This window comes from Motacilla alba, chromosome 1, assembly GCF_015832195.1.
Source record: "Motacilla alba alba isolate MOTALB_02 chromosome 1, Motacilla_alba_V1.0_pri, whole genome shotgun sequence".
Taxonomy (NCBI): domain Eukaryota; kingdom Metazoa; phylum Chordata; class Aves; order Passeriformes; family Motacillidae; genus Motacilla; species Motacilla alba.
In genome coordinates, this window is record NC_052016.1 from 25,682,726 (window position 1) to 25,708,053 (window position 25,328).

Consider the following 25,328-nt stretch of genomic DNA (forward strand, 5'->3'; position numbering starts at 1 on the left):
GGACGGCATCTTTTAATGTAAAAAGAATGTACAAATTATGCTTTTTTATTCCTTGGAATGAAAAAAAAAGACATTTTTTTCACCAGCCTTTACTGATAAGCTTTTGGTTTTCCAGCAGCAAAAAACAGCCATAAAGGTTAAAAGAGATTTCAAAATACAGAAATGGGAGGGAGAGAAGGTTTTGTCTTGCTCAAACACTTGCCCCTAAAACTATCTTACATTTCATTCATTTTCAGTAATCCTCCGCTTCCCAGTTTCCCAGTTTTTTGGTTTTGTGGGGCTTTTGTTTTGGCTTTTTTTTTTTTTTTTTTACTATTTTGGCTTCTCTGCAATGAGTTTGGTGTGTCTTTTATAAACAAGAACAAACAGCCAAGCTCTGACACATCCTTCCCCTCAAAAGCCAGATACCACCACCCCACTCGGTGGCATTCTGTATCAGCATGTATTTTTGGTCTGTACTTTTCACTGCATTTGGTGTACATACTGCACTGGAACTTTTAAGAAACAAGCCACAGAGCACAAGGTGAAATGAAGGTTTATTTGTTGAAAAATAAATATTAAAAAATTAACAATTTACCATTTGAGCCGAGTCTCCTGCATTAGATTAGTGCTTCCCACATACTCAATAACCCATATCCATGATGGCCATTGCTGGGCTCCAACTTCTAAGTCATAATAACTATTTCATCTCTTTCCCTCCCCTCTCTCTACTAGTTCAACACACAGGAGTAAATAAATACTACCTTTGGAGGATTAAAGTGGTTCAGGACTCTCATGGGCTGACCACTTAAATCTAAGAAATGCAAAGTGCAGTTTGCAACAGGTAACAGAATCTGTGGTCTGAACTCTCCTCCCCTGGAATCCCAAATGGAGAGAATGGATGAAAATCTATTACAAGCTACTTTGGTGAACTCGGCTGAAGAGCTGACATGAGCTCAGTTCTTTTCAGTCTATCAGGACAACTCCTAAGCACCTTATTTTAGTAGGGTATTTAGTAGGGTCTCCAGTGTGCTGCACTCAGAAGTGATGCAAATTGGACTGTGAATTTGTGAGGCTTTCACTGAAAAAGTAGAGTGTCAGTTCTTAGCCACAGTGCTTGAAGCAGCCAATACTCAACCTTTGTGTTGGTAGAAAACAGGCACTTTTAGGTATCCATATGACATATATGCACCAGTATTCTGTAAGTACAGGAAACTAATCAGTAACAACCCTGAAACAGTTCCAGAATTTCAGCCTGCAAGAATTTAAATTATTTTTTAAGAAATCGCAGGAAATTGGGCAGTTAGTATTGCTGGGCTGGTTAAAGCTGCATCTAAGCTGCTCTTCATAGTTCCAGAGTAAGTTACAGTATAGCTTTTCAGAGTATGTTAGTTCCCTTTTCCCTTTCCATCTGCAGTTACATAATTCAATTCACAGCTTAGAAACCTGGAATATGCTGAGTTGGAAGGAGCCCATCAGGATCAGAGTCCATCTCCTGGCCCTGTGCAGGACATGCCAAGACACACCGCGTGCCTGACGGCATTGTTTCCGTGAACAACAGGGACCATACATAATGAGAAGTAAGTTGCTAGACAACTGTATGTAGAAGCAACTTCCCAGAGTCTCCCTCTAGGATATACAGGCTTTATCCAAGTCTTCAGTAGTAGCTTCCTACATAATTTCAACTTTTTTTTTTTTTTTAATAGCAGTAATACTTGTCTCACTTCAAAGTTCACATGCACACCTGGCTTAAAATAAATCTTCAGTTGTATCAGCCATTCACAAAAAGACTCATCACAGGAATGCACCTGCATACACACATTAAGAGGGTCACAGCTACTCAGATTCCCAGCCCTCCTGGCTCGACTTCCTTTCCCCTGTAATCTTCAGCTCTCAAGATCATACCTCTGTGGGTGATGGAAGCAAGCAGAGATCGGATTTGTTGATTCCACATCTCCTCCTCATTCTTTCTTAAAGGTTGAAGTGAGAGAAGATGACAAGGAGTCAGTCAATTATCAGTTCTTCCTAGACTTAGAACATAGGCACAGAGCTCACCACTGCAGAGAACCCCTTCATCAAAACCTGTTCTTATACATGTCAGAGAGAGATACTTGAAGGTAGTATTTATTTTTTCAGTTTACAGGTGATATGTCATTTACAAAAAAATTACAGACAATGCATCCTTTCAGTGCAGTTTCAAACTAGTTGAAGAACAGGCAAAAGTCTGTGATGATTTGGAATGCTAGTAATTGACAGCACATGCTTTTTTCCCTTAATGATTGGGTGGGGTAAGGAATGGGGTACAGATGGGGTGATGAGGAGAAAATGCCAATGTAAATAAGGCCATGCGAATAAAAACTCCTCAGAGAACAGGACTCATCAGCCTGGCATATTTTTGTTCTCAGGTAATTTATGCAAAGATTGGAAGCTGGAGAAGACATTTGACACTTGTTACATTCAGTGCCCCTAGAAGCTGCCATTACATTCCCATATCTTCAATTCTATACCAGTGCTATGATTTCTGATCAAATAATGAGCTACTAAAATAATGATTAAATCTTTATCTCTACTCTCCACCATTTGAATACTCAACTGTAGTTGCTGAGAGAAAGGAAGGTCAAGTTGAAAATGCAAGCTGCTGCTGTATGGTGGCACAACTACAGACCAAGACAGTTTGACTACAGCATCATTCATTTCTTTGAAAGGTTAAATACATTAGACAATTCACCACTAACATATCTATGATTTCAGGATGGAAAGAAGCCCAAACTAGTGCGTCATAAATTAAGCTACATCATTTGCATGGTTTGGCCAGCCACATCAGTCCAGGGAAAGGCAAGATGGACTGACTGACTTCCACACCAGAAAGATCAACCCAAAGCAAGAGGGCCCTCTGTGAAGTTCATAACGAGAGGAAAACTGTTTCATAATTTGCCCATCTGCTGTTTGCAGCACAATTGCTTCCTTTCTACAGTATTTGAAATCTTGGACAAGACAGGGTCTACAGAACAAGGAAATGAGTGCAGTTTGCAAATCCATTATTGGAAGTTTGAGCCTATGCTTTGTTCCTTATCTCACTTAATCCTGCCAAGGGGCTCTCAAAAAGAGATCATAACCCAGCAGTGTCTAGAGACTGAAGAGAATTTAGATAGTCTATCAGCTACTACACTTATTCAAAAGCATCAGAGATTACAAAGATTATATGCAAGCATGACCTTACCTTTTGGAGCTTGACTCCCAGCAGTGCTTTCTGTTCTTGAAAGTCCCTCTGAACCCTCGAGAACAATTTCCCATGACATTCAAGTAAAGACTGCTGCACAGGAATACATTCTTTCTTCCAGTAAAGTCTACACTGAAGCAGTGTTACTGACCTTCTTCCCCAGCCAACCTTTTTCCTAGCTTTCCTATGCAGTACTCTAGGGCTTTCTGGGGTTGAGAATAAGGACTATCAAATTAATTCCCTAATAGCTGCCACAGGACTATTTCTAAGTAATGCAGAGGGTGGAAGGGGATTTAAGGGAAGATTGTGCATGCTTGCCTATATTTACAGGTCTCCTCTCCACATCTACTGACTTTAAAAAACCCTCTATTAAAGTGTGAAAATTAATTTTTGCAGAATTAAAATCAACCCTCAAGGATTAATTGGATATAAAACCTATTTTACAGCACTGACTAGTATTACCTTTAAAATCAACAGGGAAAAAACCCACATGCTGTAATATTACTTGATAAAGCAAGAATTGCCCACAACATAATCACCCAAAATGAACCAGTGTGAAGTTTTTATTTGCATGGCCAAAATATGTTCCTTTGGTTCCCCTGCAACTTTATTTCCCTTAACACACTCTAAGGTTTCTGCTGCAGAAGGAACAAGATGCAGCACTGCATACTTCCTTGAACAACCACTCCCACAACACCTAAACATTTAACAGATGTAGCAAATGACAACACCACGAACGGGAAAAAAACTAAGTTCCACCATTCAGCATGTTCTGCAACAGCATCTTTAGGGCTGGCTGAAGTGGGCAACTTCACTTTGGAAGGTCATTTCCTCCTTGTTTCTTTACAGTGTTGGTGGTTTCAATCCATACTTCTTTGCAACTTCTGTCTGAGCATAGGCAGCATCACAGAGTGAGTAGAGGTGTGCCATCTCCATTTCCGATTTGGCCAGGTTGATAGCTTTGTTGAACATTTCAATGGCTTTATCCAGATTACCTCTGAAATAAACAAAAATTTAGCCCAGTTACGACTGCCAAAGGAATCTTGTCATCTCTAAAATATCCTTTTTCTTTCAGGACCTACACTCTCCACCATTAACAACTTAAAAAGGACTTTGGGATGAACCACCACAAGAACTTGTGGTGATGCTGAGTAAACTCAGAGTTGTTACCAAGTCCAAGCAACTAGGATAGCTAGTTGCTATCGAACAGTCTCCCTCTTGAGAGCCCCCATGGGTGATGGTGCAGGATAAAATGTTCTCCACAGGACACCAAGCTCACTACAAAGATAATGCTGGGCAACTGAATGAAGTCTCATCTCCCCTGAAAGGACTTAGTATACAAAAGAGGAAAACTTGCACAGACAGAAGCACATTATTTAAATAGGAAATGCCTGCAAAATTTCTCATGGCAATAGTTTGTCTGTACTTTAGAGGACTAGACATATTAAAAAGAGACTGTGTATACTGACAGCTGCACCCCAAACCTTTGCACAGTTGCAATACAATGTTACAGAGCAGGGCATTCCTCTTTCCCCCAAGAACTGTGAACTGGAGTCCTGTTGGCTTCAGGAGAAAACAGCACAGGATCCTCAGTACAGACAGTCCAATGTCCAAGGACAATATCAGATACACACAAAGCCAGGTCATGATTAAGGAAGTCACTTTAAATGCAGAAGGGATGTATTTAAACATACACGGACTCCTCTGCACATTGTCCATTGAGTATGAAATTGGTGATAAGAACCTGTCAGATCATAAATCACAATTATGCCACAGAGAATGCATATGCTTTACCTAAGAGTTACAGAACAGGAATCAGGACTTTGGGTAAGAGTTGGCCCTACAGGACACTGGGGAGAAGATCTCAAGACTTAGGATCCACGAGGAAATTTAAAGAACTACTGTAACTTCAGAAGTAACTAAGAACTCTTAACACTGCAATTCAGCATTACCTTTGCACTTCGATCGTTCCCATGGTCTCATATGCAAAATCACATTTGTTATCAATTTCAATGGCCTTGCTTATGAGTTCTAATCCTTTGTCTAAATCTTGCTTCCACTGGAGCTGAAGTAAACTACAGAAGAGAGAAAATTTCAAACTGGCTTCACATACGTCTCCCAAAATCCTCATCATGTTAAGCAAACCCATCCCAAATGTAAAATGTATTTAATTTCTAATGCAGGTATACAGTAACTTAGTAACTTCACAACTTTTAAAAACACCTATGTGAAAGTCAGTTTCAATAAGCCACTTTACTGCTTTAATGACTCTAAAGAAAGGCAAATTTTTCCCAAGAGGACTCGGTACATGTTGTTTTATGAAAGAAAAAACTTCAACACAAAGCTGAAACTAATAGGGCTAAAGGAAAAGTCTCATATACTTCAAGCAAATACTCAATTAGCAATGAACACTGAAGAAACTTTCCTGAAACTTATTTGCAGCTTAGTCAAGACAAAATATAGAAATACATTTAAGAGCACAAAGATGCTTTCAAGTTATTTTTCCTGACTAGATTTCTAAACATAAACATTTAATTCAGGGTGGTTCATCTAAATATGCCAATTGCTCTCGACCAAAAGGACTACAAATTCAATACATACCCTTTATGAACATATGTAGTGGCATTGTCTGGCTCAAGGTCAATGCATTTATCATACATTTCATCAGCCTTGCCAAACTGCTGTTGATCAGTTAGTGCCTGAATCAAAAGAGAAACCTGTTTGTCAATAAGCAACCAAAGCATGCATTCTGCACTCAGCTAATTCTAATTAACACTGTATTGACAGCGTGAGATTGGATATAGTTCATTTATGGTAGAGCAGGCCAGGCACATCAGTTACCAGAGCTGAGTTTCAAAATTTAGGCTTTTTGGAAAGCTTATGTGCTTCAAGTGCACAAATTACTGACCACACTGCCACCTGTAATGGGAAATCCACAAGCAACATGCTGTGTGCTGTAAATAAAAACCATTCTAAAAGTCTGTACCTGCAAGCTTCAACTCTTCCTTTTTCAGATATACTTCTTTCAGAAGGAAATGTATATACGCTGCCAACCTACTTAAAATCAGAATGTCTCATGCTTCCTTCTATAACCAGCAGTATGTTCTTAGAGAAGAAATTACGGTCTCTGTTACAAGTGTACTCCCATCAGCTGTTCTAAACCACTACATGCCAATGGCAGCACAACAAAAATGTCACCCTAGTTCCACACATCTGACTCTCAAATTACCCAGAGAATCCCTGACATTCATCAAATGAGATGCCACATACATGCAGGAAGGAGGGAACCATGCAGGGATAACCTCTGTCTCCTAATACCCACCCTCAACTCTCATTACTTACATCCTGCTCCACCAGTTTCCCCTGTACCTGCTCTGCCCCAGAACACCCATAACCATAAATGCAAGTAGCTAACTCCAGGCAGCATGTCTTATCTCAGAACTTAGCATCACACATCTTCATCTATTATTTGAAGAAATGTTATATCCAACATAAAAAGTACAAGACAATGCAGCATTTTCTTTTAAGAGAGAGAAAAACATACCTGAGCATAGAGTGCATAGCCCTCAGCACACTTTGGAAAATTTTTAATGACATCTTCAAAGCCTTTCATAGCAGCTTGCACAGTCAAAGCATTACTTCCTGTATAAGCTTGGCGATACTATTCCAAGGAAAAAAATAAATGAAAAAAATTAGGCCATCACCAGACTGAAAAAAGGCTGATCTACCCACTTCCCCAAGAGTTGCCTGCATCACAATAATTAAGTTATTTTACATAAGCTGAGCGAGTTGGGATTGTTCTCTCTTCCTGGAGAAGAGAAGGCTTTGGGGTGGTCTAATTGTGGTCTTCACATACGCAAAGGGAGCCATGAGAAAGATGGAGAGGGATTTTTTACAAGAGTATGCAAAAATGATTTTTTACAAGAACATGTAAACAGGACAAGGGGGAATGGATTCAAATTGAAAGACAGTGGGTTTAGATTGGATATTAGGAAAAAATTCTTGTAAAGGTGGTGAGACACTGGAACAGTAGCCAGAGAAGCTGTGGATGCCTCAACCATGGCAGTGTTCAAGGTCAGATTGGATGGGGCTCTGAGCAACCTGGTCTAGTGGAAAGTGTCCCTGTTCACGATGGGGGAGTTGGAACGAGATGATTTTTGAGATCCCTTCCAACCCAGGCCATTGTATGATTCTGTGCTAAGCTCCAGAAGGTGACATGCCTGTACATCCTACCAAATCTGGTTTTGGGAACCTGTCCAAGTGTCTGGACTTGGAGAGGAAAACAGATGAAAGAAGGAAGTCGTAAGGCCTGATAATTGTGATAGCCTTCCTCTATTTCAAATGCTTAGAAATTCCTAACTTGGCATTCCTCCTTGTTCACACCATGCAAAGCTGCCCTGACAAGATTCTTGCATACTGAGTCATTGTACTAGCTTGAAATAGTTTGTTTCCAATTTCTTGATGATAATCATTTTTCCACAATAGTAAAGCTTTATTAAAATCAATTTTATTTGCTCCAATTAGAATCAAGATTTTAGTTCCTCTCTCACAGAACAGAAAAAATGTTCTTCTGAGTAATGAGTATTTCAAAAGAAAAGCAGCAAATCCATACTCCAACTGAAGAAATTGTTGCATTATTCCTTTACCTTATTATTAAAAGACAGAGATGTATGTTGCCCCACTTTCCTGTTAAATTTGAATAAACCAGAGAAACAGAGTGTTTTACAGAGCTCTTTAAAGCAAAAGCACCCAGACAAACCCCAGCATGTTACCTACCAGAGCGAAACATTTTTGTGCTTGCGCCAAGGCAGAATTGGGTCGCAATCGGATACATTCATCAAAGTCTTCCACAGCCTCCTCAATTTGGTCAAGCAGGATTTTCAGCTAGCCAGAATGAAAGAAAATCCCATTTCTCTATTTCATCCGTGCTTCAGACACTTACATGATAATTCAATTAGCATCAGTTACTCATATAATCTCCAGCTCAGTTGCAGAAATGTCTAGAAACCTACAAAACCTGTAACTAAAAATCACTCTAATAATTGTATTATCAAAGCCACCAGTGAAACTGGCTACTGACACAAGCAGGCAATGACCCTGTGTAGGGATTGAGAATGCTTGCATTTTAGAGTGTTGTCATCATTGTGTCAGCATTTTGACCAGTCTCCAAAATTATACGGTATTTTCTTAAGTTGTTTTGCCTCTCTGTAGCCAGTATCTGTGGACTATTTGGACATTGAAACATTTCAGCCTTTCCAGCTTCTATTTCAATTTATTTTGTTGGGTTGGGGTTTTTTTTTTGTTTTGTTTTGACATTCTTTTCCTTCACAGGAGCAGAGTTCACTTCATCATTCTCTCACTTTACTGTGAAGCTACTTTAAAACACAAATTTTCAATCTGCAGAACATTTTCATTTCCTTCAGTCAACATACAGCATCATCTTAATTTCTGAGCACTAAAGAGGAATAATAAATTCACGGAGAAAAACCCTTGATCCATGGAAGTCTTCCTTACAAATATGACTTAGCCTATCTGTATATGCTAATGTTCATTTTTTACTTCCAGCACCATTCATCTTACAGGTCTGTGGCAGCCCAGGCTTCTCTAGGTCTAGAAATTAGTCAAGGACACAGCAGTGTCACAAAGCAGAAAGAGATGAGCTGAAGAGATCCAAGTCCAGGGCGCAGGGCTGCAGGTGTTATCAGGGACATGCTACCTCTGCTGTAACAAAGCTTCCTGCTGTGCAGATGCTGCTCTGCCATCGAGGCCCCTCCACAGAACAGCTTTTATCTGCTGTAAACGTACACAAGCCCCCACACTTGTAAGTCTCAGTTCATACTATAGAGGGCTTTCCTATAGCCATAGAAATTAATTGCTTCTGCCTGACCTGAACCTCCAAAACAGACTGTGTGTTTATCCCACAAAAGTTCCCAATTTTTAGTTCATATTTTTCTGCCACAAAGAGTATAAAGTGTCTCCAACAATACTGTTTTTCCTTTCAGTGTAACTGAAATAGCGAAGTGTTGGGACCAAATCTCTAGGGTTTCTTACTTGTCCTCGATGGTGGTAAACATCAGCATTCTGAGGATCAATGTCAGCAGCCATGTTGAAGTCCTGGGTGGACAGCACAGGCTGCTGCTGCTGCATGTACATGCTGCCCCGTTTGATGAGGGCGTTGGCTCGCAGCTGCAAAACACGGCCAGGGAAACATCAGCCACCCCAGTGTTTCTCCACATTTCAGGCTTCATTACAATCACAGTAAATTTTTCGTTTGACTAGTTTCTCCCACTGACAGGTTTCAATTATTCTAAGCAGGAATTAGTTTCATATTGACCCTAAATAAATGAGCTCCCTTACTTAAGTTCAAAAATGTCAGCCTATGCTTCCATCTCTGTGGATTTCCAAGCCCCCCCAAAATCCTTCTCAATTCCTATATTTACAAATACATCAATGTTTTTTGAAGCAGCTGAATATGCAAGTGCAATTAAGGTTTTTCACTTATCCAGAGTAGCTAAGCCTCCAATTCATTCAGCTTCCCTCTTCTTTAATTTGTAGTACTTATCACCTTTAGTTTGCACTACTCAGTACAGCTGTCTCAAAAATCAACAAGCCCTTGGGAAAAGCAGTTTGTCAGTAACAAAACAGTAAATAAACCAGAATATTCCCATTCATACATCTGAAAATTTGGACAAACAACTTCTTGAAGTATACTACAAGTTTATCATCTAACTTCTCAATCCCAACTACAATCCAGCTGTGACAGATTCTTACCTTCACATTTGCATCTTCCATGCTGATGACCTGATCTAGGTCTGGTTTGGCAGCACTTGCATTGCCAATAAGTAAGTAGAAAGTAGCTCGTAGAAGCAAAGCTTCTGCCATGTATTTTCCCTTCGCTTCAATTTCTTTTGTGCTTTCACTGATAATTTTGTCATAGTTCTCTTCTTCCATATACTGTTTTGCTCTCAAATAGCCAGAGCTGTAAATTATGTAAGAACAGTTGTATATATACATGCATTCACTGAACACTGCAATTTCCATTCAGATGTTTCATCAAATCATTACAAATACTAACTTGTGCTATACTTTTACCAGCAAAGTCCCATTGGAACATCCATTCCTGGATGGAGCCATCTTAGATGGAAAACCACAAAAACTGGCCAAATTACATTGGAAATAAAGAAGAAAAACGTTTTAAAGATTTTGAATGTGAGCTTCATTTGTTCCTTGAGGTTTTTTTTTTCACATGAAGAACAGCAATAATCTCTGGTTTAAAACAAGAAGGTGGAATTCATGGACAGGAAAGTGAAATGTGCAGCTTTTATGTGGAGGAAATTATTTAATAGCAAAAAATTACAGCACTGTCTTGTTCTCAGCTGTATCCTAGATTCAGTGAACCTGCCTGTAGATCAGGACATTCTCTCTTACTTAAAAAAAAAATCATAATGCTGTTTGCAATGGTTTCCAAACTGACAGCATTGCAATCTTCCAAAAAAATTTGGAAAGTAGCATAATAAACTAAAGAACCATAGAACCATTTATGTGGTGATCAGGCTTCATTAAACAAATTACAAAACAAACCTACAAAACCAAATTTTTCTATGCCAGAACAAACTTTTCATTTATGGGCAATTTGATTCCAGAAAGATAAAACAACATTTTAGCCTCAGTTGCTGTAAATGCACTTTTTCATTCAAAATTCCCCTTTTCCTAGCTCATCTTCTCCCTGCTGGTTCAAAGGCTAACTTGCTCTCTTCCTTGGAAATGCTCCTTCAGTATAAAATATTTCTTGCCCCCAAAGCATCATTCAGTCCTCTCCAGTTCTCCCATCTCCTTAGATTTACTGTAGTAAATATCCAGCATATTTTCCCAGTCTCATTGTCCCTCTTCTGCTTACTGCAAGTTTGCAACTAGCCAGTCAGTTTTCACTAAGGTTTCACTTGCAATACTGATATCATTTATGTCAAAGGAATCTCCATGCCAAGAACTACACAAATAGCAGCACGTTACACTGAGCAGAATGTCCAAATCACTGAAAACTTAATTCCAGAACCAAACAATTCTCAACTGTACTGTACACTCACTTTTCTTTTACTTCAGAAGCCTCTCCCTCCTTGTCCTTATCTTCATCTGATTTCTCACCCTTAAGCAAAGGTTGGGAAATTATATCATCTGTGAAAGAACTGAAGTAGGATTTAATGAACTGTGGCGAGGGCATCAGAGGCTCCCGATTCTGAAACAGAAAAGTAATTCCAAGTCATTAGGTGGTGAGATCAGATGTAAAGATGGAAATGGATAGCAAACATGATTATTTAAAAAAAACTGATGGAAGAAACAATGTATGACTTTCACTCTCTCATCTGATAGCCTGATGTTTTGGATTTGCCATTTTGATGTTTAGGGATCCTTTAAGCTTCAGATCACAATGCAATACCCATCACCAGTGAAAACAAAGTGATGATATTCGGGGGAAGGGAGATTGTAATCTTTCCATATATGTGGCTAGAAATAAGGACTCTAGGATATCATAAGACATTGGGCAGATGTACTGAAGTAAAGGGTGTGCACATAAATTGGGTGAAAAATGCAAGCTGGTGATTTAAGCATGACCCTAAATTCAAGCAGATTTTGAATGGCAGTTTCCTCTTTTCTCCAGCTTGTCCAAGAGAAGCTGCTGTCATTATTACAATGGAGACTAATGAGGCAATACCCTAGTTCTGTGTGGAGCTTGGCCCAGATACAACATATTTTACCTAAAGTCCCAGAAGTAACACCTTTCAGGTAATCAATACTTTCTACAGCCAAAAAATACTTCTTGTTTAAAATAAACTGCACACAAGAATTACAATGCAGTCTCTCCTGCAGGAAAACACGGAAGGCACTTTTCTGAAGCACATCTATCTACGTCCACTGCACTCATAACATTATTTGTTGTTACCTCCACACTACACATTTACGTGAATTTCTACAGGAAAGAAATTCAGCATCTCAAAATCAACACAGGATTTCAATACTTCAACCACCATCAAAACATTAACAAGAACGCTTTAATGACAGCCAAGAACATGTTAATATCTGTCCCAACCTTTCTGTAAACCTACAGTCACTTAAAATGACTGCTCCTGGCTACCCCTATGCTACCAGTTCTCTCTACTGCAGTTTCCAAACATTCATGCATAGATGTCTGTCCGTTCCAACACACCCAGTTTCCACGAAGTTGCAAGTTCAGAAAAGCCCTACATAGGGCAGCACACCAACGCAGGGTGTCTCCTGAATGTCATAACAAATTTCATTATTAAAGGGAAACTACTGCTAGAAGTTGATCTCTCTTCCCTGCTGAGGTTCCAAAAAGTTTGGAGAGGTCCCACAGGAAAATACCATTGGTACAATGGCAGCTTTGTAGAAACCAGTTCATGTTGCTTCTTACGCTTGAGCAGATGAAGACAGTGACTTGTTTACAACAACTGACAGAATGCCAACAACTGACTTTTCAACAACTGGTCAGGTGAAATAACAATTACTCAGCAGTATCACAAGTCCTACCTTGTACTTCTCTTTGGCCTTTTCTTTTCCAAGGAGTTTAAGAACTTTATCAGCTAATAACATACTTTGCTGGTTTTGGAAGGCTTCTAAAATGCAGACTGCAGTGACATCTAGGAAACAATGTACAAAAGTGAGATTAAAGGAATTTTGATAGTCACTGAAGTACACTATAAAATGTGCCACTGAGTACAATGAGGCATTGCCAAAATAACACGTCCTGTTCTCAGGCCAAAGCCTCTCTTTCCAGTTTGCTGTATTTACTGTATTCTTCAAGACACAAATTTGTATCCAAAATGATCTTCCTGGGATAAAAGGATTTCATGACAGTGAATGAAAAGAAATCACATTTATTTTTCTGTTCATGTTTTTATCTACAGACAAACACGCTTAAATCAACAGTGAAAAGAAATACCTCTATCAGGGGCTTTCACCATTTTGAAACTTTGAGGAGAGTAATTATGTTCATATGATGTTTGCATTAAAAGGTGCTAACACAGCTTTTCTTCTGGGACTGGTTTTCTACTTCTAAAATTGACATTCAGTCACATCTCACTTACTCCTCAGTTTAAGAAATCTGTCTTAATTCTATCTCAAATTTTTCTGCTCAACTCTGTGACTTTGGAAGGGAGCAAGGAGAAATACCTTGCTGGCCTATTTGAAGTGCCAGCCCCTATCACATTGATCTCATTCACACAGAGAAACCTCTGCAAATGTTAACCCACTGCTGCCCAAGTGGAACTTCCCAGTGTGAAATGCACTCTTACTACACACAGTTTCTCTGGACCCTCCACTTAATGCAATGCTACCACGGGTTTTCCTGTTTTGTTTTCATTTAAACGTTAGTGAAGATGACCAGAACCTGGACTTGAAATTCAAGCAAGGTGTTGTCTGAATACGCTTGAAAAGTAAATGTCTTGCCCTCGAGTTTTAGTATATTTCTCTAATTCTGCTGCTAGAGAGACTATTAAGCCACCACTTATACAGAAACTCCCTGCCCCTCTGGCATGGTCTGGAAGCACATCAGAGTCCCTGGGAAATTATGGTACCCCCAGAAAGAATGTGTTCTACAAACCCAGCAGAGACACTCTGCCCAAAGACTGCTGCACTCCAGGCTTGGCTGCAGCAGCAACATCTTCCCACATAATAGTGCAAGTGATCACTGGAGGAGTTTTCTGCTGGTAGGGCTGGGGTTTTGAGATTTGTATGGTTTTGGGCATACCCTACCTCCTGGGATTTTACGGGCCATATGTGGTTGGCCGGCAAAAGCAGGGTTATAGAAAAACAGTGCTGTTCAAAAAACAAGCAAGAAAGCTTCATATCTGAAAAAACTGCAAGCAAAAAATCAAATAGAAATAAAGGCTGAAAATAATTGTCACTAGCATTACTGCTATTAACAGTAAAAAGCAGTTATATTTAAAACTGTCCCACTGTCACAGGGACACTTGATCTTTCTTGGGGCTTTTATCACCTGGCAGCTACATAAGGTTTAGATTTTATTACAGCACCATGGAAGTGCAGCTGATACACAGTGGTTGCAAAGGAGTGCACCAAATGGACCAAGTTGTCCTTTTCTAGTTACTACTGTCTTAAAGGGCATAAAGGCATTCTGCCAGCAGATAAACAGATAGATAAAATTTTCACATCTAATTTACCTTCTTATTTGGCAGATCTATTTCTTGTACGTTACACATAATGAAACTAATTTAACAGTTAGATTTCCCAGCCAAAGCCCTGCCTTATTTTCTGTCCTTCTTTGATACTGATCACAGCTGAAAATTTCACTTGTCTTTTAATCTAACATTAGCAGGAATGATTTCACTTGATGAAATTTATATGGGTAATTTCAAGCAGTGTACTGTAGCTCAAAAGTGCCATGAGACAACACATCTGACTTGTAGTTCTTAATTTCCATGGCTTCTCAGTGACATCTTCCTGTCAGTTCAAAATGTGTTCTGTTTACGAATAGCATTGGAAGGTTTGACACAGTAATTTCTTCTGAATATAAAGTATTAGTATTAAAAAAAGTCAATCTGTTCTAGTTTTCATAAACTATGCACCAGAAAAAAAATGCTACTGAAGCTGTTTTCCCTCTAATACCAGTCCAATGCATTTAAATTACCGCAATACTTTTATTTCTGACCATGCATCTCTACCTGCAAAAACCCACATTTCTGTAGTAGTACAATTTCTCTAAAACAAACAGAGAAGAAGAAAGTCTCTTCACTGCATGGAAATAGAACAACTGGTTATCCACTCATGTTAGATTAATTCTATCCTAAAGTGAAGGAGTTTCCTGGAAAAATAATACTTTGAGTTGCTACAGCAACATCAATTTCTCAGCAGTCATTTCAGATGTGAGCAGATGAGAGTTTGAGAAATGCGAAAACATTTCTTCTGACCAGAGAAGAAGCTATGTATTTGCAGAAGCTATGAATGGTTTTAAATACATAATTCTGTATTACCGTAGCTACAGAAGTGAAAACAAAACATTTCCAAAAGCTGCCATCTCCAAAGCTCTCCAAAGCAGCAGAACTAATTCCACTTTTAAGTATAATTCCACTTTTAAGCATGAGCCACTCACCTTCTAAACATTCCTTCTTATTGTCTAGCTTCTCATGGGCCTTTGCACGTCTGAAGAGAGCTTTGACATATTTAGGGTTAAGCTCAACAGCCTTCGTACAATCTTGTGCCACTTCTGTCCATTTTTGCTGTGGGCAGAAAAACAGCACAGTGAGAGGGGCCCCGCTCAGCTCCCTCCCCACAGCCAGCTCCAGGGTCATGCGCACCCAGCGGTGGCTGCGGCTCCCAGAAGGGAGCTCCGCTCCTCCCTGCTCGCCTCTGCTTCTGCAAATCCCACAGGGAGAGACTGCCTGGGCACCACTGCCAACACCTGCACCAGAAATGGAATTCCTACAAAATACTACACCAGATAAGTGTACAAATCCCATGGGAGAACATAACGAGTTGATGCAAAGATGCTTGCAGGAGGTAACATTGGGACTGAAAGACTGGTGTAAAACAACTAGAAGAAAGAAGATGGAAATATGATGGAAGCAAACAAGTTTATCAAAGTGTTGAAACTTCTTTTTTTATGATATTTTAATTTATTAAAACAGGCTTTTCTAATACAGGAACCATATACATCTGGGATTCACTATGGCATGAATTTGTGTTAGGCAAGAACTAAATCTAATGCCAGAGTTATGCAAGCCCAGTCTCTCACCTGATACTTCAGACTGTACAAGGACAACTTTTCCACTCCTTTATAGAGCTCACCAACTCGACCTCATAAGCAAATCCATCATACCATAATAAGCAACGCTGGCTGACTTCTAAAATAACACCCAGTATACTCAGCTGTCGAGTAAATGTTGCTTCCTCATGTGCAAAATTTAGGTCTTGGCCTTTACTAGGATTTCAACAATTTTTTGTTTACATTTTGAAGTAGCATCCTTCCAAAATATTTGGCCTTTCACCTTTCTTTCACAGTTAATCACTCAAGTAGAGAGAAATAAAATAAACTTATATACAAGAAAATTCTTCTAGAGAATAAGAAATTAAAACTTTGTCTTGGAAGAACAAGATGCATAAGAATTACGTAAGAGATACTGAGTGTGGTTAACAGAAAACAATTTTATTTATATGTAGAAAAGTATGATAAGCTGAAAAAAGCTGCAACAGCATCTTGTTGTGAAAGCAGCAGATGTTATCACTTGGGACCTTTCAGTGGATGAAAGTGACAAAATACAAAATTGATAATGCTACTTTTTACAATAATTACATCATTATCTTTAATTTCTTACCAGCTGTTCATAGGCAGCAGCTCTGTTTTGATAGAAGGTAGAAAGATCAAGGTTTTTCTCAGGAGGACACAGGCTGATAGCCTCAGTATAACACTGAATAGCTAACTCATATTTTCCTGCTTTGAAGTATTTGTTTCCTTTGTTCTTGGCTGCTTGGGCTCTACCAAGAGGACTCTGAAAAAGAAAGTGAAAGGTCAGTTCAAATTAAAAAGACATCACAGCACACAAGCTAGGCACTTCAGGGCTCATCTTCAAAGATATAAAAATGGACTTGACTTGTAAACTCTAGCCCAGACTTCTGAAAAATCTCACTGATTTTAGTTCCTGGAAACACACAATAATTTTCTTTTACAGGAGACAGGAGATAACCTTTTCACAAGATTCACTGCAATGGTAATAAACAATGCAGTGAATTCTGTTTGGAAAGCTAAACAGATTGTAATCTTTTACATGGCTGGTGATCAGACGAACCAATGAGGTGAGTTGTTTCTCAAAGGCTAAATGTGCAAAGACAACAAAGCCCTCAAAGCAATTCAAACAGAAGAGCCTCCTTCTGGAATACATACAACCTCTAAGACCAGAGGTGATTCATGAGACTATGAATTAAATATGGAAAACACTTTGTGGAAAGACCTACTGAGCAAGACAAATAAAACCTGTAAGGAAAATAAAGCTGGTTTGCCTTTCATGCACTAGGCAAATCAGCTTTACAGCTGCCTCCACTACAGCTTCACACACTCTGCTTATTGTGTTGACAAGTGTTAGACCATCACCAGCTTAGCAGGGGATAGGAAACTTTGTGGACTGGCCTGAGACCCTGCTAAACGCATCTTTATGTTCTGCACCACATGTTGATGATCTGTATTTCTGCAGAAATTAACACTGCTACCTACCTGAAACCCCTGGATTTACAAATCAGCTATCAAATCTTGTGGTTTGTAAGGGATTAGATGTAAAAATGTTCCATCAAACAGCATTCAAGAAATAAAAGCTACAAAAGATTCTCACACTGATCTTCTGGATTTCTGCCTGTGACTTCTGTCACAGCCTTACTTCATGGGCAACATTTTGGGGCAGTTCTGCTAGACCAAAAGGAACAGAAGTATGGGCACACATGCCATTCTACCAACCTTTCTGAGGAGGGAAAGGCTACAGACTGGGGGCCAAAGTGCTTTTAACAATAGCTGCAGGATTCACTACATATCCCCTGCACTTCAGATCATTGAGGATTTGTTGGAATTGTCCCTGCTGCTCTTTGACCATACTTCTGCCTCCTCTACCCACTTATCCACTGCCAGGGCCAAACTGAACAGATACAGACAACCTGACAGCTATATTACAAATTTGAAAGCAGCTTTGCATTTCATTTGCCCATTCCCCTTAATGTCTGCTCATTTAATTCTAACCTGATAATTTTTTGCATCTAAGTGATTTACCTTAAAACTGAAAACCTGAGGGGAAGCCAGGACTTGCTCTATAACCTGTCTTTCAAGGCCTGGATCCCTATCCTGGCAGGAGAGAATAAGATAATGGGTGCTAGCCTCAGTTCCTACATAAAAGTAGGCATCCAAATAGAACAAAAGTATCCTAGAAGCATTCTCCTGAGGGGAGACTTACCAGTGAAACCATATAAGGGAGAGAATTTCTTAAATATTCCTACTGCCAGCAAAGCTCTTCTCTCAAATCATTAATCACTGGGTTCACAGGAAATCAATCTGCACCATCTTTATTGTTCACAGAACAAGGCAAGCTGCAAGGTTTTCAGATTTTTTCTATTGTAAAGCTTCAAATTTAATTATCAACTTCACCCCATACACAGTGTGTAACTCTAAGCTACTCTCTGCCAAAATTAGAGTGCAACTATTTTTACAGAGAGACCAGTAACTATGTATCTGGTAAGTTGTTTCTTTGAAACTTAACCAGTCTCAAAAGGTTAAGTAGGTCCTAAATTCATCTCCAAATACAACAATGCTTTTCTTTTAACAAAGGGAAGGGTTATGCATATGCTGCAAACTTAAATGCACGCAAGTCAGCTTGAATTTTTCCTTGTGCATGTCTAGAGCAAATCACATTAAAGATGCCCTTGTGTGAAAATCTTACAAAATTCAGTACCGTTCCTATTAACTTGGGTCAAAAAAGAAAAACACAAGATATGGGCCATGTTGTAACATTCATACATGTGTTCTCAGTGTGAAAATTATTTAAGATTGCAGAGATGAAGCCTAACTGCAGCCAGGTTACTACTTCATGATCACTGCCAATTGCTTCATCCCAGTGCGCGCCCCAGGCTGAGCAGTCCGTGTGCTCCACCCTAGGCACTGGAGAGCCCTGCCGCAGTCCCCGAGCAGACACCCGCTATGGATGAGGACTGCTGGGTAACACCCAAGTGCAATGGCTGCTCTGCTCCCCGGTGTGGGAATTGCAACTGCAAACAAGACACGTGCAGATCTGGGGCTCTCACCACTGCTCTGCTGGTTTGTGGGAAGCATCAAGCCTTCCCACAAGTGCACACAACAGTGATCAAAAACTTCAGAGACTAAAGACTCGATGCCAAACTTATTAAAATCAGTTATTAAAATCATTACTCTGTTATGAGAGTAAACTTTTAGTACCCGTTGCAGGATCACAGACCACACAGCCAATCACACAGAAATGAATCATGGAACATTTGCTGACTCCTTGGTTACCCCTTGCTGCACCCATGGCATGAGGCAGGAAATGTGGGGGTAAGGAGTCAGAACTTCGAGCACAACATGCTCTCATGCAATAAAGTCAGCAGTATCGCCCAAGGCAAGGAAGAAATCAGCTTGTTTGTTTATGCTGCCTTAAACTAGACTGCTTGCTCTGAGATGTTTTATTTCTGCACCCTTACTCAAACTACTCTGCTATAGCCTTCAGTATGCACCCAAAATAGCACCAAATCCAATGTACATTTTTGTTTGGTTTGGTATGGTTTTTTGCTGATGATGGTTTGGAGGTTTTCTGGTAGCTGTTTAGATATTAAAGAACTCACATCACATTATATGCTGCAATACCTTGTCATGACAGCACAAAGAAAATGAAAATTAATTTCTCACATAACATCAGTTCCTGAAGGTTTGTCAAGCTTTAAGTTTAACCCTTACAAAATTTTTAAGCATACTTTTAAAAATTCCTTCTAAATTGCTACACTGGACATACACAAATAGTACTTAAAAAACTGATTATACAAACAAACTTCACGCACAAGGAATCAAAAACCTAATTCTTCCGTTTTCTTGCCGAAGTAATAATTCTAGAATTACTTTCCAATTTCACTCCTTTTCCCCATCTGACCCATGAGCCTGACCTGAACCATGCTATATGGCACACTGGACTCTTTTTATCCCCAAGGTGAAGGTCCATACAGAGCAAGAAAAACTGTCCAGTTTGTCATCTTCTGGTCAAAGAATCTGTGCAACACCCAAACCAGCTCAATAAAATGAATGTAAGTTCATAACAGAGCAACAAAACAAGTAACTCAGAAGTTACTTGCAGCTACACAAAAAAATAACATCTCAGGACTGCTTCCAGCAACTGTTCATTAACAAGTTTTAGAACAGAGCTTAAGCCAAAGGACACTTGTGAAATTGAGTTATCAGTCATCCAGGTACCTGAACAAGCAGATTGCTAACTGACAAAAGAACAGACAACACTGGCAAAATTTTCTGAACTTCTAATTCAACCTCAGCAAATGTGTTATCCTCACAAAATGTTCAGTAACTGCGTGCAAACAGCAACTTTACAGCAACAGACTGCCAGCTGCAAGAATAATAATGCTTAGTAACTCCCTGCAATGGCAGTATTGTTAAACTAGCCGTTCAGAACCTTATATATTTGAGGGAGACTGTTATTCAAAGCAGAACAAGAAATTTCCTGCCAGCCAATGATGACAGCGATTCACAACAGAACCATGAGCAGAGAGTTTCAGCATTTTCTCTTGGTTGAAAAGGATTTGCATGAGCCCTTATCTGACAGATGACATGGAGGGCAACTACTGTTTCAGCCATCTTAATTCAACCTGCAAAAAAAGAAAGCCTTGGTCTAGGCCTCTTTTTTGTCCTTTGCAAGTGAGAGAACCCTCTTAATGAGATGAGGTACCAGGAAAAAAAATCCTGTTCTTTTCTGAATACCTATCTTTCCGCTACTTTTTTTTTACTAAGGTTCATCTCAAGTCTTTTTTCAAACAAAGGCATTAACTGAATATAAATGGTTTAAAAAGTCTCTTTAGCACTAAAATCACTATGAGAAAAAGTATGTTTACATGAGCTTTAGAAATAAATTCAAAGCACAAGCAAGGATGTATTATACTCAGAAAAAACATAATGAAGTTTATAGGACAAATTCACAATGTTCTCAGTCACCTTCCTGTTAAATGAATTTGCCATCCACGTCTTCCATAAATAAGCCAAGAGTACAGTTTTACTGCTATTGTACACACATTTAGGAGTTTTCTGCACCTGTCCACTATAGCTAGCACAAAACAGAAGATTTACAGTACGTTGATAGGGAGATTTACTAAGCAACAGGTGCACAGTACAACAGAATGACTTTTTAGTTACTCTGCTTAGATCAGTTTAGAGTAAGTACCAACATGAGGGTATCTAGACTAAGAGGTTCAATTTGTTCATATCCTGATCTAATGCCATGGCAGTGAGAGAGGCAGCATTCAGCAATTGCTACTAAAACAGACACTGGAAAGAAGCCACGCTAGCTGGCTGCTGATCCCGGTATGTGGCACCACAAAGGCCGAGGAGTCTGTCACGTTCACCCACCACTGCACTCAAGGACAGTACCCAGCTCACAGGAAAGTGTGCAGAGACAAGGAACTGCTGTGATCCCAATGGCTTTCACTGCAATACTCAAGGCCACCCAGCTGACCTCTTCTCACACCAAACACAGGGTTGCCCTGTCAATTTGCTGAAAGAGTTAAGGGGTCAGATCTGGACTACCACAGAACTGCAAAAATAATTGATTCCAACTTCAGAGGAAAAAATACTGAAGCTACCAACACATTACCTCACTGATTAACCACTGCTCACTCCTGTAAGACAAGGAGGGCATAAAACCTGCTAAGAATTTATCACGGAATAAGTTAAAAAAATATTAATCAATTGGGCGCCAACTAAAGTAATATATGCAAAACACTTCCTTATTTTAATTGCCCAATACTCCCTACAAACCAGGAGAGCATGTGAAAAACAACTGCTACTCAGTGACTAAAGCACATTCCATCCAAATTATAAGAAACAGTGACAACTGTCATTAACAGATGCAATTTGGCTTTATGACCTTTGAGCCATCCATAGATGCAGTTCTATCGTCATCACTTAACTGGTCCAATAATACCAGTTTACTGTACTGTTAAGGAGCTGTGCTCATAGAAGAAGGAATCTCAGAAGTAGTTCAGCTTTTCCCAATATAGCACCTGTGCTAAGGGCTTCTGCCAACACAATGTCAGTCATAGATCACACACTTGGCCAGTGCATCGATGTCAGGAGAATCCTCTGGTGCAGACACAGCCTGGGAAAAAAATGTGAGGCCTGTGTAGCAGGTAAAAGAAAAGCTTGAGCTGCATGCAAAACAGTAACAAGTTGGAATAAAGAACAGGGAAGATATAGGACCTTACATATTTTTAAAGAACAACAAAAAAAATTCAAGGTTGTGTCTTCAGAAACAGTGATCAGAACATCAAATGGATGCAGGGGCTGATTTAATGAAATGCACAAAACAGTATGAGTCCTAAGTTACACTTAAGAGTAAATGAATCATTAGCTGACACAGCTGTTTGTAGCAGATTCATTACTGACCTATGTGTTTTCCAAAAGATTTTCCTCTTGTATTTCAACTGTGAAATGAACTACCGGCTCTTATTCACTGTGCAGACTTGTATGTTAAATCCAACTGAGTTTCAAAAAATACCTCATACCGTTAGAAAGGCAGAATAATACAATACAGGCAGTTTTACAAGTGAAGCATCTGCAGTGGTTGTATTTTCAATCATGGGTCTTGCCACTAATATCCATAACTAATAAAATATGAGAGGAAACATGAAATCTACATGGCATGGATATGAGTAACAGGAAGACAATCCTCCACACACACACACATAAAGCAATCCTGGGAACTTGCAGCCACATTTATTTTCCTAATGCAGCCATATTTTGACCAGCTAGATAATTATCACATGTAATCATTCAAATCTGATAACTTCTGCAGCTTTCCTAAGCAACATCTCTCATTTCTTTACAGTGTAAGCAGTGACACTCTTCAAAAAACTTTGCATCAGTTCATAACACTCAACTTATCCTTAAATGCACAGAGCCTTGTAGTAACTCAATTTGTGGAGCAACACACAATATTTTAAATCAAATGCTATGTAAGTGTTTAAAATGTTTTAAGTGCTTCCATCCTACAACTGCAGAATGACTACAAACTCCTGGATTTTGCTGGAATTCAGAAACACAATCAAGAAACGCAGAGTGAACGCACTAACAGGGAAGTCACTGCAGAAAGACAAAGGTCAGGAGCAGCCTGCAAACCTGCAGAGCTCACATGCAGCAGCACACTCCCATAAGTATGCTAGATGCTTTTTGCAGCCACGAGCCAAAGCTACCACAGTAAACAATTTGAATTTGTCCTCTGTACACAACTTCTTCAGTGCTGTTTGGTGCCCAGGAAGGAACAAATCACTGTGCTGAAGTAACTGCCTCAAGGTCCAGCATCGGTTTTACAGCTTACTGTGCTTTCAGGAATGCCCAAGAGCAGCTATGATTCACTAGCTGGGGAAGTTGCCACCTTCCTTCCTCGCCACTCCCATGTGTGCCTGCCACTGCACGCCAATCTTCATCACTCAAACCATCAAGGTTAAAACGGACTTTTCCCAGACTCTGAGGGGTGATTCTTCTTCTCTCCTGATCATTTCAGATGGGAAGCTTAAATAGTCTGACAGTTCAAAGCATTTTGGGTGATACACAAGAACGGGAGAAGAAAATGCAGTGTGGGATACTCTTATCAAAGCCCATCGGTTTGTCAAATCCATTACTTTAAACATGCTTGTCAACTGCAACCTCACCTCAGTAATGCTGCGTGACTGGCAAGGTACACCTGGGACTGCAGATGTGCAGAAAGTGCATCTTAGAGGCATTTTGTCAAACACAGATATACAAGAGAACCATAGATCTGATCTGGACTCCGATCTTATGTGTTGTCCTTGAGTTTTTGCACAGACCATTTTATCTGAAAGTTCTCAGAATGGCAATTTACAAGAGAATAGATATAGGCTTTGAGAGCATGCCTACTTAGGTAAATTCTACACTTCAAAGTCTCTGCTGCATAAACTGTGTGGCTTCTATATTTTCATGGAACATACTATTCCATTTTAAAACAATCTTGATTGTGTTTTCTTTCCACTCTGCTGTCCAGCATCTCACACACAACAGATCACAGATTTCCTTTTCAAAACACTACTCCTGGAGGAAACTTATTCACAGCTACTCTAGACCTCAGAGGCAGAGCAATGTTCCCCCCTCAGGAGCACACATCCATGCTCAGCCACTTGATGAGAAGATGCATTTGGCAATGCCTGATTTTGGAACGAACTACTCCCAATCCCTGTGTGGCAAGGGCAGAACCGCAACCATAAATGCCTGGCTAAGAGCTCTGTGGGTCACACAGGCCGACCACAGAAAAACACGGAGGTCTGGGAGCATGTCCAGCCAAGGGCGACAAATGTGATTTAAGGGACTGGAGCATCTCCATAGAAGCAAAACCTAAAGGAGAATAGCCTGGTCAGCCTTGAGAAGAGATGGCTGATAGGGGACCTCATCATTATCTATCACTATCTGGAGGAACCGTGTCAGGAGGATGGGAGTGGGCTCTGCTCGGTGGTGCCAAGCAACGGGACAAGAATCAGTGGGCAGAAACTGATGCACAGAAGCTCCACATGGACATGAGGAAGAATTTCTTTACCGTGCAGTGACCGAGCACTGGAACAGGCTGCTCGGAGAGAGCATGGAGTCTCCCTCACTGGAGGTATTCCAGACCGTCCAGACACAATTCTGTGCAATGTGCTCTGGGATGACCCCGCTCGACCCCGGAGTTTCGACCAGATGACCCACCACGGGCCCTTCCCACCTGCCCAGTCTGTGATTCTGTGACCTGCCGGGCGTGTCACGCAGAGCACGACCAGGATGTCACCCGAGCTCCATCCCATCACACGCCTGCTCCTCGGTGGGGACCAGCACGCTGACAGCCGCTTTCCGCACGGGGCCAGCGGCCTGTCGGGCCCTGCCGCCCGCAGATCGCAGCCCGGCCATCCCCACGCTGCTCCGGGCGGCCCGGCCGGCGGCGGGACCCCGGCCCCCGCGCGGCGAACCCGGCCCCTGCCGCCGCTCCGGGCGGCGCCGCTCCCCGCTCACCATCTCCTCGTGTCCGGGCCCGTCGGGCTGCCCGGAGCCGCCTTCACCGCCGGGCCCGGGGCTCGCCCGCCCCTCGGGGGTCTTCCGCTCGCTAGCGCCCTTCCCTCGCCGCGCCGCCCGCCGCCCCCACAGATAGATCGCGCCGGCTCCCAGCAGGATGGGCGTGCCCAGCACCAGCGCCAGCTGCCACCGGGACAGCCCGGCGGTGCCGCCGCCCGGCGCCTCCACGGGCTTCGAGGCGGCCATGATGCCCGGGAGGAGGAGGAGGAGGAGGGGGGGGGGGGGGGAGGGTCAGCGGACACGCGGGGTGCGCCGGGAGGGCGCGAGCGCGACGCCGCTTCCGCC

At 40.9% G+C, this 25,328-nt stretch overlaps 1 protein-coding gene across 1 annotated transcript; it reads right to left on the reverse strand.

The window, feature by feature from the left end:
* Window positions 1-519: 519 nt before the first annotated feature.
* Window positions 520-25,268, reverse strand: TOMM70 (translocase of outer mitochondrial membrane 70). Its single transcript, XM_038128239.1, has 12 exons — window positions 24,984-25,268; window positions 16,546-16,719; window positions 15,324-15,450; window positions 12,743-12,852; window positions 11,284-11,432; window positions 9,971-10,178; window positions 9,251-9,385; window positions 7,976-8,083; window positions 6,744-6,860; window positions 5,801-5,898; window positions 5,152-5,274; window positions 520-4,196 (listed from the first exon to the last, which is right to left on the reverse strand). Exons 1-12 carry the CDS (start codon window positions 25,227-25,229, stop codon window positions 4,043-4,045), a joined length of 1,749 nt encoding a protein of 582 aa, XP_037984167.1. The 5' UTR covers window positions 25,230-25,268; the 3' UTR covers window positions 520-4,042.
* Window positions 25,269-25,328: the final 60 nt, after the last annotated feature.